The 20243-nt window shown below is 36.0% G+C and overlaps 1 protein-coding gene across 1 annotated transcript in view; it reads left to right on the forward strand.

The window, feature by feature from the left end:
• Positions 1 to 19190, forward strand: part of BANK1 (B cell scaffold protein with ankyrin repeats 1) — a 301567-nt gene extending 282377 nt beyond the window's left edge. The window contains exons 12-16 of the mRNA XM_065877749.1: positions 4930 to 5108; positions 9258 to 9321; positions 16598 to 16627; positions 17827 to 17882; positions 19131 to 19190. Of these exons, the coding sequence (XP_065733821.1) occupies positions 4930 to 5108; positions 9258 to 9321; positions 16598 to 16627; positions 17827 to 17882; positions 19131 to 19190 (389 nt within the window). The remainder of the gene's footprint in view (positions 1 to 4929; positions 5109 to 9257; positions 9322 to 16597; positions 16628 to 17826; positions 17883 to 19130) is intronic.
• Positions 19191 to 20243: the final 1053 nt, after the last annotated feature.

A 20243-nucleotide genomic window follows, 5' to 3' on the forward strand; every position in this document is an offset into this window, starting at 1 on the left:
GGTGAGCAGTGTTGATAATGGGGGAGGCTACTCATATGTGGGACTGGAGGTATACAGGAGATCTCTGTAACTGCTACTCAGTCTGACTATGAACCTAAAACTACACTAAATAATAGAGTGTGTTAATAAAACAAAGTCAACTTATTAAAAAAATTATGTCAGGTGATGAAAGGAATTTTTAAAATATCACTAGACCAATAACTAAGGAATATTTGTATTAAGTTTTAACTCAAAAGGTAACGCAGGACGAGTTTTGTCACTGAGTTATTTCAAACTCAACTATTTAGGAAAATAAGGAGATTAAGTCAGCACCACTTGCCATGTGTATTAAGGTCTAGTACTTATGCAGTGCTTAAAGCTACAGTATTTAGCATTACATTGACATAAGAATCACTTAACAGTGAAAGAATGGTTTAGGTTATCAAATTACTAAAAGTTTTTGTGCTTTTTTTTTTAACTTGAATAATGCAAAATATTATCAAAAGTGCATCAAATCAGTCATTCTCTTATCCAACTGGTAAGAGGTATTTAACAACACATTTCCAGGAAAGGAGTTGATCACTAAGTATCAACAGCTTTAAAAGTGTACATACTCAAAAATTAGACTTTCAGGAGTCTATCCTAAGAAAATAAATAGCAATACAGCCAATGATTTATGTTAAAGACTTTTAGGCACCAATAGTACATAACTGTGGGAAAAACTGGAAACAACAACAAAATAGCCAACAGTAGGAAAATGGTTAAATACTTGATTGAATATACAAATTTCAGAATAGAATACAGCCACTAAAACTCATGTTTCAAAGAATATTTAATGGCATGGAAACATTCTTAGGCTATAGGGATAAGAGAAAAGAGCTGGAAACATACCAGTATAAACCTAGTTCAGAAAAAGAAAGAGAAGAAAAGAAAGCAATGTGCACTTAAAAAGGAGAAACATCAAAATGTTAATACTCCACATTTCTGAAGAGTGTAGTAGTGAGTGATAGTCATTTTCTTTCTTAGTACACGTCTGTGTTTTCTAAATGGTGGTGGGGCAGGGCATGGGGACTCTCCTTCTGAATTTACAATTAAAGTGAAGTGGCAAAGAATATACTGTCAATGAAAAAATTATCCTGCCACTTGTCAAACAGTAAGGCCAACTTTATTCAGGGGATTATATACAACAATATAGGGATTGCTGCTACGGGATTTTACAGTATGGGAGAGAGTGGTCTCAACTCTGAATGCCACAAGGAAGAATGCGAATTTATAACCCAGGAGCAGAGTGTGTGGGAGGGGTGAGAAGTGGATGGGAAATTACTGAGAACACCAGGGGTGAGAGAGATTCTCCCTAAACTGACTGACCAGGATTCTTACTCCAGGCAGGCCAAGTGATCAGATCACATCAGGGGGATGATGGAAGATAAAAGAACCCAAACAGATATTGAAGGTGATCCGATATCAAGGGTGGGGAATTTTGGCTAAAGCAACAGCAGGATTCTTATGAAAACTGAGCAATGCAAAGACAGACATGGAAGTACGAAAGGTGAGCCCTAGTTAGGAAAAGGACTCAGGAGCCTGACTAAAGTTTAGTCAAGGAGAGAACCATTCAATAGCAGCTGTAGGTTAAGGGGCATCAACACTACATCAACACTACATCTCCTAATTTGCTCATGTGAGCCTGAGCTCATTTGCTGCCAATTTCTTAGATACGGAACAAAAAAGTAACTTCAGATTTAAACCTTGGTCACTGATTTTTTTTAAGTCCTATTACTTTCAAGTTTGTTCCAGCTGCTCACAAAATAATTTGGTAAGATAGTACAGTATGGTATGGCATGGTATACTATGGCATGGTATAGTATATCTGGCATAGCTTGGAAGGGTGTATTCCATGGAGAAACCTATTCACGAAGTGGGAGAAATTTCTTATTGTAAAAGCAATATAGTATTATTTCAGAAATTAGAAAAAGGTAATCACTTCTGATACCATCACAATAGAACGACCTGTATCATCTTTAAAACTGTTCCTGCCTGCTTTATTATATGCACAACATTTTTATGGTTAAAATTTTACTATATATACAATTTTGCATCCTGCTTTTGTACCTGTCCTTGTGTAATAAGCACACTCTCCGTTACACTTGGTCTTTTAAATTATTATTATTTCAATGACTACCTAATATTTACTAAGTAAATATTTCACATTTAAGTTCTTTGGTGTTGGCCAATCAAGTTATTGACTTTCAGTTTTTCAGGAAAAATGTTCTTCTAGCCAGTCACTTGGTAGTAGAAAGAACTTTTATGAAAAGCTCAATCTGCTTCTCACCTAATCTCTAGATTCATATGTCCACCAGACAGGTTGCTTGATGTTAATTTGACCAAAACTTGATCAAATGGAAAATCTTGTAAAGAAGAACTGATCTGAAAGGAACTAAAACTTTAGAAACTGTAGTTTGTCTTGAAGCTTTTACGATAAGAGAACAAGTCTGCCGTGTGGGCAAACAGCTGTATGACAAATGCTTTTCAATGAAAACTATGTTAAACTCATACTAACTCTTATGAGAATAAACTAATAATAAATACAAATTTGAGGAGCAAGGAAAAACCCTTCCACCCCCCATAAAATAGTCATCTAAATGCAATAAAGAAATTCTGCACAGCCTTCCAAAAATTACAGGTTGCATGTTTTGGTTTGATTAGTCTGCCCTTAGAAAGAAAGGAGGTAAAAGGCCTAATCATTTTTCTTTGCAGCTTGTCATGCCTAATAGTAATTTATCAAGACAATTGGTTTTAATGTTTTTAGTGTGGGGGAAAAAAAAAAGAAGAAAAAGCAGATGTATGTAAAATTAGTCTAGTTGTAAACAACTCACTTTCGGGACTCAATCTGTCTACAACTTCTGCCACTCCTGAATTTTGTTCTTTTGTTGTCTCTGCACAACCATGCAAAACTGAATCCTGCCTCCCCCCAAAAAGTCATCTTACTTATATTTTGGTAGCTAAAATTTGAAATATGAAGGGATAATTGAAATGAATATTATTAAAAGAATTCAATGTTTTTTTTTTTAATTCAGCTAAACGTGCACATATAGCAAAACTGAAGTTGGTACCATTTTCTGGGAAGGCTTGGCTTGAGATAACGTCTATAAAAGCAGAAAATCCAGATGCATGGGTATTTGCGATAAAAATGGATTCACACTTAGGCAAAGGGATGACAGAAGTGAGGTGCTAGTTAAATGGCATAGCTGTTAAATGACGATGCTAAACCTCCACACTCTGGCAGGAATGGCACATGGAATTCTACTGCAAACAGCATCTTACAAATTGAATTGGATTGTGGAGACCATAAAAAGCAAGTGGTACAAGAAGCAAGATCTCAGTTGTTACCTGTGCTTTCGGCTGCTGCACCACTGAGCCCTCTGGCTGACTTTTGCTTCTCCAATTCTCGTGGGATTTCATGTCCTGTCATCCCTGAAGGAAAAGATTTCAGAGTATAGAATCTGTTGACATCTTCTCTGAAGTGAAAAGACAAGCCAAGAAAGCCCCCGTGGGAATCAGAATGATTGGCCTTGGAGCAGTGTTATGTGCATGTGAGCCTTTACAAAAAAAGAATCCTCTCTGTGCCCCTGTTCCAAGATTCACTGCTGGAATCTCAAAACTGAAAGGGACATGAGAGGTCATTCCAAGACTGCCCCAAGGCTCAAGTTCCCATCAGATACTTAAAACTGCTATCAAGTACTTGAACTTCTCATTTCCAGACTAACCAATCCTATCAATGAATCTTTATTACTATAGAATTTGAATGCCCTCCCCATTTCACAAATCCCGTCAATCAGGTCTAGATACAGTCTAATTGATCTACTTCTTTCTTGAAAAAGAGTTCCCAGTAATGAGCAATTTCTCCAGCGATAGGCCCAATTTACTACCAACTTGCCTACAGCTTGGCAGGACTACCTCTTCTCTCCTTCTAGACCCTGGGCATGTTTGGATTTGATAGTGCACACGACCTGTGCTGCTGCTGAGCCATCCAATCCCTGCTGAGATAACGCAATAAGTATGTTGGACTTAGGAGAAATATGTAAATGAGAACTCAAATGAGTTCTGCAGCCAGGCAGGCAGTACAAGTGTGAAGTCATCCAGAGACTTATAGGGAGTAACAGAGATTGGGGTAGCCTGGAGAGTACAGAGAGTCCCTAAAAGCATACAGCTTCATTTATGTCTTTGTAAGCACCATCAGAATACTGACTCACCCGTGGTCTGCAATTTGCTCTCACTGTTCCTCAGGCCAGTGTCTGGTGTGGCATTAGCAGCCACACAAGAGACATCAGACCATCGAATGTTCTCATCGTGCCGAGCAAATAATACATAGCATGTTCCAAAATAAACTCTTTTGAAAAGGAAGCAGGTCACGACAAAAGGACCAGCAATTATTTATTTTAAATCTTTCAGGAATAAATTCTCAAGTGGTCCTGCACCTCTTGTGACATTTGGATGTTGGTTGAGATCTTTTTTCTCAAAGCTGGAGAGATTGTGTTTATTCCATAAAAATTTATTAGTAATGATAGTGTTAACTCTTTCTTATTTAGCTTCCTATGCAGCAGGCCCTATGCTAAGTATTTTGTGGACCTAATTAAAAGTAATCCTCACAAAAGAACATGACATTGGCACTGCCCACCACCAGCCTAGTGCAGAACTTTTGCTGTTATTTCTCTCCTCATCCCTTTATGTTTTTCAGTGATGAGACATATTCTTTTCACCCATAACACTAGGTCTGAGGCATGACCATCCTTAGAAAGAAGCTCATTAAAAAATTTGTACTGATTTATTCTGTAACTGCTTATAGACTAGCTAGAACAAGAAACTCAAACTGCTTATTTTTTAGAGTGCTTTTTTTTTTTCCAGTTGTCATATGCAGACTTCTCATTAAAACACCCTTCTCTCATATTGTAGACAGATCTCGGATGGAGAGTCAAGGCTTTTCTACCATAAGGGGCTGCCTTGCTGCTGGGCAGGAGGAACTCATCCTCCTGCAAGAGAAAGTCAAGAATGGGAAACTCTCTGTGGACGAAGCCCTGGAGAAATTTAAACACTGGCAGATGGGGAAGACTGGCCTGGAAATAAGTCAGCAGGTAATACAGACCCCAATCCCTTCTGGAGCATTCCCTCAGGTGCAGAGCTCCAGCATCTTTGTAAGCCTTTCTCTTAACAAGAAATACAGGTAACTGTTCTTTTGTTTTTAACTAGCCACACACAAAAAAGAGATTTTAAACTACCAATTAGAAGCTCGACAATACCCAGATTTCATGCTTACAAACCATCGATGAACTCAATGCTGAGACCATGTATATCAGAGCTAATACCTAATCAACGTATAAGGCTGTCCTTAGCACAGCGCATGTTTTATGACTCTCACTGCTGAAGTTAAGGTGAAGCATCTTTACACTAACGTGCTCAGGATTCTGAAGAATGTATTGTGTAGACCAGACTTAAAGGGAACAAGAAAATGCTTGAAATCATATCAGACAATAGTCCTAAGTAATATTTAATAAGTTTTATCTTCTCTTCTCCTTAACCTTTGGAAAAATAAAAAAAAATATATATATACATATATATCAGGATTTGCATGTATATAAATATGTACATACATAAATATATATATATCAGGATTTGCATATATATGAATATATATATATACATCGGTCAGGATTTACAGAGAAATTATGCCAAGAGTATTAACTTCAGATAAGCTTGTCTTCTTTAAACATAACTTACATCCTGAGAGGGGACTACAGTAGGTGGTTCTAAGAGGAGAATGAAAACAAAATATACTCTGTGTAATATAATATACACCCCATGACATTCCTCAGTGAGGGTACCAGGACCATATTCTAGCTATCCAATAGGCCTTCCCACTCCCAAAATGTTTTACCAGTCTTTTTTCTTCTCATCATATAAAACCCCAGTACCTTAAAAGCCAGTTCTCAGGCAGCTGTTTGATTAAACACATTTCATTAGCTACATTAGGCCTAAGTATAAATAATCATTAATAGCATAATATGCTACCTTTCCCAAGGATCATTTTTATTTAAAAATAATGCTTAAGAAAACATTTTTAAACAACAGGGAAATGAATCATAATGGTGATTCAAGCAATATGGCATATAAACAGGATATAGTTTAGGCAAGGGACTTTTCCAATACATCTGAGATCACAAGCCTTGTCAGAAATCACCTGTCTCTATGGATAGCTCTTGTTGTGGTTAGGTGACTGGACCTGGTCAAGATTTTGCAGTGTTAAGCAAGGGCAGTTCTTTTGCCAAACAAATGCTACGAGTGCTGATTGCAGAGTTCTGTAACGGATCGTTGTTCACGGTACAGTATTGCTTTCAATCCACACCATTGCCATCACCGTCAAGCATCCTTCTTATGCCGAAATGGGTAAGATGTGCCTAAGTGCAGACTTACAAATCACTTTCCTAGCAATGCTAGGAAATAAGCTATATGCGTTTTGTTAAGTCAATTGTACTTCATCCTTCTTAGACCCTTCAATAATAAAGTTTACAATTTAAAGTGATCCAACCTAAATACCTTCTTGGTAAGGTTTCACTAGTTGCTTTATTAAACCCTTGGTTGTTTACATGTTATTTGTGTATTTATATTCAATACTGTTTTAGAAAGAATTTAAGGTGGTCTATACTCAACTACTCTGAGACCAGTGTGGCTTAACTAATATATAGGGATAATGGGATAATGAATACAGTAAGCAAAACAAAACAAAACAAAATTTAACCTGTAAATACAAACACTAAGATTACTTTCCATCAGAGTCCAAAGTTTGTGACTGACTGAGGAGTTTGGGAGGAATCAGTCAGTTCTTTTCCATTTCTTTCCCAAATTTATTGAGATATCATTGACTTTGTCTAAATTTAAAGTGTATAACGGGTTGATGTGATATATTGCAAAATGATGACCACCATAGCATTAGCTAACACCTCCATGATGTCACAAAATTACCATTTTTGTGTGACGAGAACATATAATGCTAACTCTCTTAGCAACTGTCGAGTTGCTAAATATTATATATAATACAGTACTGTTAAATATAATCATCCTGCTGTACATTAGATCCCCAGAACCTTTTTATTTTATAACTGGAAGTTGGTACCCTTTGACCAACATCAACATCTCCCCATTTCATCCACCCCTCAGCCCCTGATAACCATCATTCAACTCTGTTTCTATGAATTTGGCTTTTTTAGAGTTCACATATGTGAGATCACACAGTATTTGTCTTTCTCTATATGACTTATTTCACTTAACATAATGAAAACGCCCTCAAGGTCCATCCATGTTGCCGCAAATGGTAGGATTTCCTTCTTTCTCCTTGCTGAATAATATTCCAGTGTGTGTGTGTGTGTGTGTGTGTGTGTGTGTGTGTGTATACACACATATATATATACATATATAACACACCTTCTTTATCCATTCATCTGCTGATAGACACGTGGTTTCCATATCTTGGCTATTGCAGTGAACATGGAAAGGCAGCTATTTCTTTGAAATCCTGATTTCCTTTCCTTTGGATAAATACCCAGAAGTAGGATTGCTGACTCATATGGTGGTACTATTTTTATGGAGGAACCTCCATACTTATTTTCATAATGGCTGTACCAATTTACATTTCCACCAACACTGCACAAGGCTTCCCTTTTCTCCATAACCTTATCTCTTACCTCGTGTCCTTTTGATGATAATCATTCTAATACTTCTGAGGTAGGATCCTACCGTGGCTTTGATTTGCATTTCCCTGTTGATTAGTGATGTTGAGAATTTTTTCATGTATCTGTTGGCCATTTTTATGTCTTCTTTGAGAGATGTCTATTCAGTTCCTCTGCCCATTTTTTAATCAGATTATATGGGATGTTTTGCTACTGAGTTGTGTGAGTTCTTTATATATTTTGGATATTAACTCCTTCTCAGATACATGATTTGCAAATATTTTCCCTCAGTCCATAGTGTGCCTTTTCATTTTGCTGGTTGTCTCCTCGCCGTGCAGAAGCTTTTTAGTCTGATGTAGTCCCAGTTGTTTATTTTTGCTTCTGGTGCGTGTGCTTTTTCAGTCATATTCAAAACATCATTGCCAAGACCAATGTCAAAGAGCTTTTTCCCTGTGTTTTTTTAGTCAGTCCTTAACATAAGGGCCTGAACAAAAGTCAGAACAACAAAAAATGAATGTTCTCCCTGTTTTCCCAACACACGCTCATCCCCATATACTTTTCAATATTACTCTTGTAGTTTACAAAAATGTTCATCTGTATCCTGAGAATGAATCTCTCAGAGGTAGCTGTAAAGTTATATTATTCTTGACAGAGTTATTATCCTAGGAAAATAAATAGGAGAAAAAATGGCACAAATACAGAGTTAATAGTGGAAGAGTTTCTAGGATAATGAAGACCCATGTAGAATCCCTGGAGTCAAAGGTGAGATGGCTGAGAAAACCTTGCCTTTAGCTCTCCTCACTCCTACTCACAATCAGTGAGTCCCTTGCTCCACTTATAGGAAGGGATCTTTAAGGCAATGAAAACAACTCTAGGAAAAATGGTTTCTAGGCTTCGGGGGCAACCCTTAGGAAAAGCGCTACTCTAGATTCTCTTCTAAAAGCAGATTTTTTGAATGTTAGCTTGCTTTACCTTTCAGTTAAATAGTGAATAGATGTTCAATGTAGAATATTTGGAAAGCAAAGAAAGGTCACAGGTGAGTTAAGAAGGGAATCCAGTTTGTGTATCATTTGCTACCATGTCCCTGGCTCTTAGAAGGAATTTCTAGTAAGGCATGTACCCTGCAGAGGCTGGAGATCGGCTCAGACAGCAGCAGACCATCACTGTGTTGGCCTCCTGCTTTTGGACACCAAATAGCCAATGTAGATGCCTCAGGTGTTCGATTGGGTAAACAGCTCCCAGAAGAATTGGGCTCTGGGTTTCTACCTTGATTCTAACACTTATAACTGTGTGATTTGGGAAAGTTACTTAACCTCTCTGTAGCTCAGATTCCGTATCTGTAAAATGAGATGATGATGTTTTTTATCCACTTCATGAAGTTGTGAGGATTAAGTAAAATAATACATGTAAAGTATCAAGGATGGTGATTGGGACATTGTAAGTACCAAATTAACACTAAGTAGCAGTGGTGGTACTGGTGGTAGTAGTTAAAGTTTTCATCTTAATCCATGACAAATTTGTGAAATTTGACTTCTGTTTCCTGGTTGTTCCCTCATTAAGAAAAAACTACGCCAACTACGAGACTGCATTATTGGGAAAAGGCCAGAAGAAGAAAATGTCTACAGTAAGTAAAATTTGCCTGCTATTCAAAAATAATAGAGTGGAAAATGCAAGGACAGTGGAGTCAAACAGGCCGGAGTTCAAATCTATACTCTATCACTTCCCAGCTGCTTAAACTGGACAGTGTCTTAATCCTTGGTATTCAGGGTCCTTGTCTGCGAAACAGGAATGATTGTACATGTATCTGGAATTGGTTGTCTAAGTTAACAGATAAAATACTTTTCACCTTCTCTGGCCCATAATGGACCTTCAGTACACGCTAATTACTTCCTTTCCTTTGATTTCTATGTAAGTTGCAAATAAGATAATTCTGCTCCAGTTGTTTGCTGTTTTTCTGTGTTTTTGTGTGTGTGTGTGTGTGTGTGTGTGTGTGAGTCATTATATAGGGTATTAAATTATTAAGGAGTCACACTTTTTTTTAATAAGGTAGAATATTCTCAGTATAGTCAATTCTCACAACTGTCCACATGTGGATCATTTTAAATTATAAATTTCGTGTTGCCTTGTCCCGAAGCTATCATGCTTCTTTGCAACGCAGATTCTCCTTGCTAATAATTAACAGTTGCTCCCAGGGGGGAAAAGCATTTATTTGAATGTTAACACAAACCAAACATTATTAAGACGGTAAATCTTCTCCAAAGATAAACAACACATTCCAAAATTGAAAATAAATTACGTTGTCACTCTCTGATCACTCTGTCCCCAAGTCCCTACCCCTGCACAAATAATTAAAAACTAACAACCACTAGCAAAGCTTGAAAGCTTCCATCTCTTCCATTTTCAATAATATTGCATAGCTTTTAGCTAGTACTTCATGCTGAAATTCACCATGTTAAAATTCATTTTCTTTTTTACATTATTGGGTTATTATCTACTTTTCCATAGAGAATTCTTTAAGCTCTCTTAGAAATGTTTTCTAAAACAGAAATATACTTTCTAAAATAATTAAAGTCATAAACACAAGACTAATTTACAAATAACTGAGTTCTACAGACCTCCATTGTAATGTGGAATAAGAGAAAAATTTTAACAATGTATAAAATTACAAACAATATAAATAATTTTACTAAGAAACATTAAGTAGTAGTAGTAGCTAATATTTATTAGTTATCTGCTATACACTTAATATTATCTTATTAACAACCCTTTGAGATAGGCATTAGTCCCAATTTATAAATAAGGAAACTGAGAATCTGAGAAACTAAGAAGCCCCTAAACACACAGATTAGAGACTACAACCTACGTCTATTGGAATCCAAAGTTAATACTCTTTTTTTTTTTTTTTTGCGGTACGCGGGCCTCTCACTGTTGTGGCCTCTCCCGTTGCGGAGCACAGGCTCCGGACGCGCAGGCTCAGCGGCCATGGCTCACAGGCCCAGCCGCTCTGCGGCATGTGGGATCTTCCCGGACCAGGGCACGAACCCGCATCCCCTGCATCGGCAGGCGGACTCTCAACCACTGCGCCACCAGGGAAGCCCGTTAATACTCTTAATCATTAGGAATTAACTAGTCCCCCTTCCAGCCAAAATGGAATAAGTAGTATCAGACAAATCCTCCCACTGTAAGAATACAAATACTGGGCAGAAAAATGAGGCAACTGATTTCAGGGAGTAGACAATAGGCAGCCTAAGACTATAATCTCAGAGAAAAACAAAATGTATGACTATAATCTCAGAGAAAAACAAAATGTATGAGATATCTCTCATGATTGCCCAGGAGACTGATTTTCTGGCTACAATCTCTGCAAAGCAAGCAAGCAGTCCTGTCAAACTGAGGGGTGCAAAGATCAGAATTCATGGCAGCCAGAGCTGCTGGGATGTGTATGGTGGGTCATTGAAGAGGAGGTAGCTGCGTAGAGAGGTAACCTCAGAGGGAGTGAGGGACTCCAAAAGTCTGTGGCTGAGAGATGAGCTGTACATGTGCAGGGCAAGACCACTCAAGGCATACAAGATAACTGCTTTTAGCACTTTGAAGGCAGAACAGAGACACTGGAGATTGAGCAGAGCCAGGAAAAAGCCAAACTGAGGATGTTTGAGTTCTGCCCTGCCAGAGTGGAAAGGTCTCCTTAACACTTTGTTAAAACACCTGGCATCCTGCTGTGACACCCAAGAGGTATAATGAGTAAGGACTATGACTTAGAGCAAGACCTACTCTAGACATGCCCCAGCAAAGCTTAAAACCAAGCCCCTACAGGAGCCCCACAGAAGACAGAGTTTGTAGGCTTAGTCCTACTGAGAACCTTAGAAAACACCTTGGGCTAACTATAGGTCAACACTGAAAAAAAGCAGAAGACCAAGCTTACCACAAGTTCATGCCAGTAATCAAACTGCCTGCTAAAACAAGAACCTACACTCATCGAAGGAATATTACAGAATCCAGAATATACAACAGATTATCTTTAAAGTCCAGTGTTCAGGGCTTTTTTTAATAAAAGAAGAGGTATAAATTTAAAAAAATGTAATTCATAGAAAAGAAAAAAGAAAGCCATCAATAAAAACTGAACCTGAGATGATCCTGTTATTGACCTTAGCAGACAAAAGTTTAAATTACGAACATATTTAAATTAATGAAAAATATGGTTTTAAGGAGTATATAAATATGAAATCTCAGCAGGAAAATCGAAGCTATGTAAAAGAACCAAATGGAAATTTGTAGAAATTAAAATTACAATAAGAAAAATGAAAAATTTATCAGAAGAGCTTATCAGCAGATTGGATATAGCAAAAGTAAGAGTTAATGAACGTGAAGACAGATCAACAGAAATTATCCAATATGATGAACAGGGAGATAAAAAGACTTTAAAATGAATGGAGCCTAAGAGACATGTAGTACAATATAAGACAGTCTAGCATACATGTAATCAGAATCCCAGAGGAAAAAAGAATGAGTTTGGGCCAAAACATTTTAAAAGGAATAGTGGTCAAATACTTTCCAAATTTAATGTAAGCTACCTCCATACTGTTCCAAGAACTTCAAAAAATTCCAATTAGCATAACTGTTAAGAAAACTACATCTGGGCATCTTGTAGTCAAACTACTTCAAGTCAAGATAAAGAGAAATCCTTGAAAGCAGCCAGAGAAAAAAGACACTTTACATATAGAGGGAAAAGTATAAGCATATTCCATATTCACTACATATTCACTAATTGCTTATCAGAAACATGGAGGACTAAAGACAGTGCAGAAATTAATATCTCTAAAGTGCTAAGAGAAAAACAAATGACCACTTAGAATTGTATATCCAGGGAAAATAACCTTCAAAAATTTGTTGAAATAGAGACATTTTCCGATAATCGAAATCAGAGAATTCATAGACAGCAAAACTGCAATGTAAGAAATGCTAAAGAATGTCATACAAGGTGAAGGGGTTATTAACAAACAAAAACTCAGATCCACACTAAGGAATAAAGAACACTGAAAATTTTACCAAGCAGATAGAAATAAAATATTATGTTTTCTTTTTTCTCATAAATTATTTCAAAAACAACTGTTTAAAGCAAAATAGTAACACTTAAATTAGGGATTATAGCATATGAAGAAGGAAAAGATGTGAAAACAATTATGCAAATACAGAGGGTGCAGATAAGTGGAATTATATGGTTGCAAAATTTTTGTAACATGTAGTTCCAAGTATGGAATATAAAGAATCAGTTATAAAGAAGAGGAAAGATTAAGGTAAGAAAGATGAAGTGTCAAGTGTAAGACATGAAGCATGAAGAAGTACACTATTGTCTCTAAATAGACTGTAAGTTAATGGTACATATCTTAGTTATAAAGTAGGTAGATGATGGATAGATAGATAAAGAAACTAATAGAGGAAATAAAATAACACTAAAAAGCTATTTGATTCACCAAAAAGTAAAGCAGGAAAGTAGCAAAAACATAAACAAAATGGATTAGTAAATAACCAAGAACAAGATGTTAGTATTAAACTGAGTCATATCAATAATTGTGTTAAATGTAAATAGATTAAAAGTATCATTTAAAAGGTAGACATTTTCCAGCCTGATAAAAAAGTAATACCCAACTTTGTGAGAGGCCACGCATTTTAAATCTAAGACACAGATAGGTTAAAAGTAAAGATGGTAAAAGATCTACCATGCCAATAGTAAGCATTAGAAAGCTGGCATGGCTATATCAATACAAGACAAGATGAATTTCAATACAAAGAGTATTACAAGAGACAAAAGAGGAAATTACAAACTGACAAAAGGGCAGTTCACTAGGAAGATACAAAAATCCTAAATATTTGTGTACCTTAAACTGTGTATGTATTTATGAGTTTTCTCAAAACTCATGAAGCAAAATTTGATAGTACTCAGAGATGTTTTCACCTATTTCTTAGTAATTGATAGAAGAAATAGAAAAAAATCAGTAACAATATAGAAGATCTAAACAACACTGTCAACAAACTTGACCTAATTGACTTTACAGAACAGGGCATCAAAAAAAATTCAGAATACATGTTTGTTTAAGGTGTACATGGAAAGTTCAGCAAGACAGAACACATACTGGACTATCGAAAATTTTCAATAAATTTAAAAAGATTGAAATCTTCAGAGTATGTTCTCTGAAAGATTTCAGTCTTTTGAAATCTTTTATCTCTTACCACAACAGAAATAAATTAGAATTTAATTAAGAAATTAGAAAAAAACTCTCAAAATAGTTAAGAATTAAATACAACATTTCAAAATAACGCATGGGGTCAAATAAATCACAAGGAAATATTTCAACCTGAATGATAATGAAAACACAACATTACAAAATTGTGGAATGCAACCAAAACAGTACTTACAGGGAAATATATGGCTATAAATGTGAAAATAGAAAAGATGAAAAATTTAAGATCAATGATCTAAGCTTCCACCTTAGGAAACTAGAAAATGAAAAGCAACTCTCCAAAAAGAGCTGAGAGGAAAAAATAATAATAAGATCAAAAATCAATGAACCAGAGTAATAATAGAGAAAATTAACAAAACCAAAACTTAGTTATTTAAAAATGTAAATGAAATTGATAAGCCCATGGCAAAAATGATCATGCAAAAAAGAGAAAGCAAGAGTTACCTATATCAGGAGTTAGGCTATCACAACAGATCCTACAGACATTAAAAAGATTCTAAGGAGATATAATTAAGTTTTGCCAATACATTAAACAACTCAGACAAAAAGAGCAAATTAATTAAAAATAAAATTTACCCAACCTGACTCCAAAGGGGAAAGAAAGGAAAAACCCTACACTTCTGTGAGTAAATCTCTTTGTAGTCTGACTTTTAGAACTTTGTTAATGTTTTACATATTCAGCAAACTAGGATGGGACTGAGAAGGGGACAAGATGGAATATAAGCAGAAGAAAACGAACCTAGCAGTATTACAAATAAATAACATATCCACACTAAAGGGGGATAGAAAAAAAAAAAACAAATAAATTTAGAAAACAGCATATTCTAAGACTAAAATTAAAAGAAAAAAACAGTACATAAAGATTGTATTCTATACTCCAGTTAGTAGGTCTTATTTCTCTACAGGGGTATAGTTAAGCAATTTCAAAACTACTTTATGTATATTCTAGCATTGAGTAAACAAATAAATTCACTATTGATAATGAGAGCCAGGTTTCCTATTGTCAGAGAAAGGAGTTACAACTAAGGAAAGAAGGAAGCCCAGAATGAATCCTGTAGTATTGGATTGGAATTGGAGGTAAAAGCATAACAACTCATGGTTGTTAATATTGGGTTGGCCAAAACGTTTGTTCAGGTCTTTCCATAAGATCATATGGAAAAACCTGAATGAATGTTTTGGCCAACCCAATATATATGTTACACATAAATATAGAAATATAGTTGTATATATATTTCCTTAGCTCTGTCTGCTGAAAGCACCTAGAAACAATGACAGCCCAGCAACAGTGAGCACATCTAGTACCTAGATCTTAGTTCACAAAAAGAAAAATAGCTAATAAGCATGTGAAAACATGCTCAACATCATTAATCATCAGGAAAAAGTAAACTGAATTACACTGAGGTACCAATACACAACAAATATAGCTACAATTTTTTAATATTATCAAAGTTAAGCAATTAGAATGTGGAAGAACTGGACATGCACTGCATGCATTGCTGATGGGAGTATAAAGTGTTGTGACAACTTTAGAAATATTAAATATGCACTTACTATTGATAGATAACCTAGCTATTCAAGAGAAAGAAAAGATGGAAAATATGTTCATTCAAAAACATGTTCATGAAAGTTCACAGCAGTTTCATTCATAATAGCCAAAGTGGAAACAATCCAAATGTCCAATAGGAGATTAGGTGATTATATTGTGATATATTCACACAATGGAATACTACTCAGCAGTAAAAAGGGATCCCTACTATCACACACACAACCAGAATGCATCTCACAGATATTATGCTGAGTGAAAGATACCAGACACAGAAGAATACCTGCTGTAAGATCCCATTTATCTGGACTTCTAGATAAAACAAATCTATAGAGATAGAAATCAGCTCAGGGGCCATCAGGGGTAATGGTGGGTGAGAATTGAGGTAAGGGGACACAAGGGAGTTTTCTGTGGAGATGAAATGTTCTCTGTGCTAATGGGGGTGATGGGTATATGCTGTATAGATTTGTCAAGAGTCATCAACCTATACACTTAAAAATGTGTGACTTGTACTGTATGTAAGTAGTTCTGAATAAGGTTAATTTTAAAAAATACTTGAATAGCTCAGGCTAAAAGAATATCAAAGCAGAGTAGGAGTAGCATGAACATATATATACTACTAAATGTAAAATGGATGGCTAGTGGGAAGCTGCTGTATAGCACAGGGAGATCAGTTCGATGCTTTGTGACCACCTAGAGAGGTGGGATAGGGAGGGTGGGAGGGAGGCTCAAGAGGGAGGGGATATGGGGATATGCGTGTGCATATGGCTGATTCACTTTGTTGTACAACAGAACACAGTATTGTGAAGCAATTATACTCCAATAAAGATCTATTTTTTTAAAAAAAGAATTCAACAACAAAAAAAAGCAGAGTAGGAAGCTTTTATTAAGTGTCAAATATATCTAAAATCATAATAATGTGGGACAAGTGTCAGAAGGAAAAAAGACAAAAATTTTAAAAGACGTAGTTTCACACTTAGTGGCTGGAGGTTAGTATAAATCACGTTGTGAAACTACATAGTCACTTCAAGGACAAAAGTAGTCAAACAATAAGAAGAAGGAACCTTAAGATAAATATTGAGCAAAACTCAGTAGAATGTGCTTTTTTTGTCTTGTAGATAAGCTCACCATTGTGCACCATCCCAATGGTAAGTGTTTGGTGTTTATAGAAGGATTTAGGACTAAAACAAAGTTCATAGTAAACCAACTTTTATATTAATGTAAACCTAATGTGATTAAGCTGGTCACCGTAAAAACTCACAGAGATTTTATATTTGTAAGCAAAACCACCTGACATCCAAAATAAATGTGAGATGATTCTAGAATAGCAATGCTAGAGGCGTTGTGATATAGTAAAAGAAGCACCTGCTTTGAACTCTGACCTGGCTCTTCATGACTTACTAGCTGTGGCCTTTGGCTTAAACTCTTTAAGCCCCAGTTCCTCATTTGTAAAATGCAGATAAGAATTCTATCAGCTCAGTGATTTGTGTCCACCTAGAGGGGTGGTATAGGGAGGGAGAGAGGGAGATGCAAGAGGGAGGGGATATGGGGATATATGTATATGTATAGCTGATTCACTTATTATACAGCAGAAACTAACACATCATTGTAAAGCAATTATACTCCAATAAAGATGTTAAAAAAAAAAAGAATTCTATCGTGGAGATTACTATAAAAACAGATGATGATTTGTGCAAATGGAGCTAACTGCTTGATAAGTGGGAGATGTTGATAGGACAAATGAAATTGGAATGGCCCGCAATAGCTGGAGGGGTTCCCTTCAGTGTGATGGGGGAGGATGGGTGCAGAAGGTAGGGAGGGTAGAGGGGAGCTGCAGGCCAGCTGGGGGCTGTCCCATGAGCTCCAAACACTGCCTGCAGCCTTGAAGCACAGGGCTGACTGCAGGAATGGAGAGGCACGTGGCTGGGATGGAAAGTGAGAAACCTGTGAGAAAAAGCAGGAAGTAGCATGGGCCAAGGTAGAGCAGTAGAAACAAACTTTTATTTAAAAAAAAAAAGTGTGCTTTGCAATTGCCTGATTCTGGTAAATGGGGAAGAGAAAAGGAAGAAAAAGGCATAATCAAGTGGAGCTTGTTATTCGAAGATGTTGGATTGTTTCTGAGCTGAAGCAGCTCCTTGAGTATCCTATTCTAGTCAATCCCTATGTGTAGGAGAAATTAATACATACTTGTCAAGGGTGCTATTTAAATATGCCCTTTTGGATCTCTTTAATATTTTTTCTCTTTACCCATATCCTATTCTTCGCATATATATTTTTAAGTGCTAAATAAAGGAATTATTAAATGTGTGAACAAGTGAAGAGATAGTAACAGAGTTTGTATTTCTAGGTAATGAAAATGCCCACAATGAAAATGTGTCATATGACATACCCTTTGGCAATAAGGTGGGTTGTATATTTCTTCATTTTTATAAAATGCAAAAAAGAATTCTTTGTTGAGAAGGAGTATGAAAGCCTTCTATGCTGACTATGCTTTGAGACATTCCAACAAATGTGAACTAAATAGGTCACATAAGCATTTGCGTGCAAAATCCATGAGCAAATTTAAAGAAATTAACTGTTCTGAAAAAAGGAAAGAAAGAACTCAAAGGAAAAAGGCACCGAGGCCCAGTGTGGATGAATTCAGCAGAACAAATAAATCTTAGAGGAGTTATAAACACATCTTCTTTAGCAAAAGGAACATGATGAGCCTATTTGAACCACGATTTATACAATCCTTAAAGTCTAGTGTTAAGAAAAAATGTAATGCCAAAATATTGTTATATAAATATGCATTATTTCACATTGTAAAGTTAACCAAAAGTAAATTGCTAACAAGAAGCCAGAAATAACACTAAGACAGTAGCAATGGAGAACCAAGACCAGTTCAAGACAACACCAACTGATGTCCTATCCACAAATTTTTCTTCATAAAAAATCATGCTATTCCAACTATCTACGTATGTGATGTAGGACATTTGCACTGTTACCCAGGGTCATCTGGCAGCTGAATTTCTTGCTAAAATCCAGAATTAGGGCCCATAACAAACCCATTTTAGTTTACCAAATTTTAATAACTCCTTAAGCTCTCATGCTTCAAATAAATCATATGTAATTACAAAAGTCATTCACCCTTAAGAACTGCTTGAAGTATTTGCGTTTCTGGATCATTCTGTGGCCCACCAATGAGCTATAGACCTAATGGGTCTACAGCACATATGGACCTAATGGGTCTACAGCACATATGGACCTAATGGGTCTACAGCACACAGACTCATGAGACTCATTTGACTGTAGCAGAATTGTGAGGTACCACCTAGCCCAGGAGTTTATGAAAATATCTTTGTTAAACAAAGATTATTCTACAAGATCTGGAGGACGATCTTGAGAGCAAGATTTTGGATAAGAGGAAAAGAATACAGATTCCCAACGCTTAGGCTATTCTCCCTCAAAAAGAAAATAAAATTTGAACTGAAGGACTTTGATGTAGTTGAGCTTTACAGTGACTCTTTCCTTTAAGGATGGAGGACTGTCTTGCCAGTTGCCTCTACAAAGCTGTTTTTCTGTGACTGTGAAAGGCAACTGTGACTTTATCATGTTTCTTTGTTCAGCCTTAAAATGAAGAAATGCTAACTCTATTTTTTTTTTCCTTAGCTTCCTGCTCGACTCCAAGCTGAAAAGGAATTTGGTTTCTGTTGCAGGAAAGATCACTAAACAAGGTAAAATACCAGCTGTATTTTTTAGAAAACCTAAAGCAGGCTTATTAGGAACGTGAAGGAATCATTTGTCTAGCAAACAGAATACCTTAAATATTTCATTGTCTTCTCCTGAAAGGATAAACGTGTGTATTTTTCAAGGTAAAGGTGATTGTTCTTTAGAAAGATTTATTATAGGGGTGGTTTTATGCTAGGTAATCAATTTCAGATGATGATCCATTTGTCACTAATACATTTCCTGTGATCTTATTTTCAGGTTATTATATTAAAACTCAAAAATCTGCAGACACCTTCTGGGTGAAGCAGGCTTGCATTGGATTGCCTGCTGTCTTCAGGACAAATCTATACTATGAAAGCAGAAGCAAGCTTTTGAATTTCAGAATTCATTATTGCCACAAGTTATTGGCATTATACCTCTTCAGATGAGTATATCAACATGAAAATTAAACGCTGCAGAGCAATTGAATTCTTTGAAAATTCTTGCGTTTTACAATGCACTTTGCCACTGAAGCAGCTATTTCCCATTTTTAAAATTGAAGAAAAACAAGAGCAGAGAAGTTAAATGCTCTGTAGCAAAGCTACTGGGCCTGTTTAATGGGCTAACCTTAATCGTTTACTCCCCGCTACAATTAGAATAAGCATAAAAAATACAAATTTGTTTTGTACATATTTGCTTTTCCAGTGGGTGGTCTGGTTTCTGAACTTCTCACATTCAGAGCTCTAATTATTATTGTCACATCATGTTTGCAGCAACCTTCCATTTTTTAGAGCCTGTTTGCATATAACCTTGAGAACATTATTTTTTTAACTCTGTGTCTCAAATTAATATACATTTCCACAACCTATATTCTCTATTAAAAGGTTTATAATTTCATCATTCCATTTCTTAGAAGCAATTTATAAGCTTAGAATAGAATGTGGTTTTATCATTCTATGATTTCTACCCACTGCAAATTAAATAAATGTTTAAAGCTATGTCTGACTTTTCAAAATAAATGTATGAGAATTAACCACTAAATTCTTCTGCTTACCAGTTTACAGAGAGAAGTCT

Source organism: Phocoena phocoena, chromosome 5, assembly GCF_963924675.1.
Source record: "Phocoena phocoena chromosome 5, mPhoPho1.1, whole genome shotgun sequence".
In the NCBI taxonomy this organism is placed as follows: domain Eukaryota; kingdom Metazoa; phylum Chordata; class Mammalia; order Artiodactyla; family Phocoenidae; genus Phocoena; species Phocoena phocoena.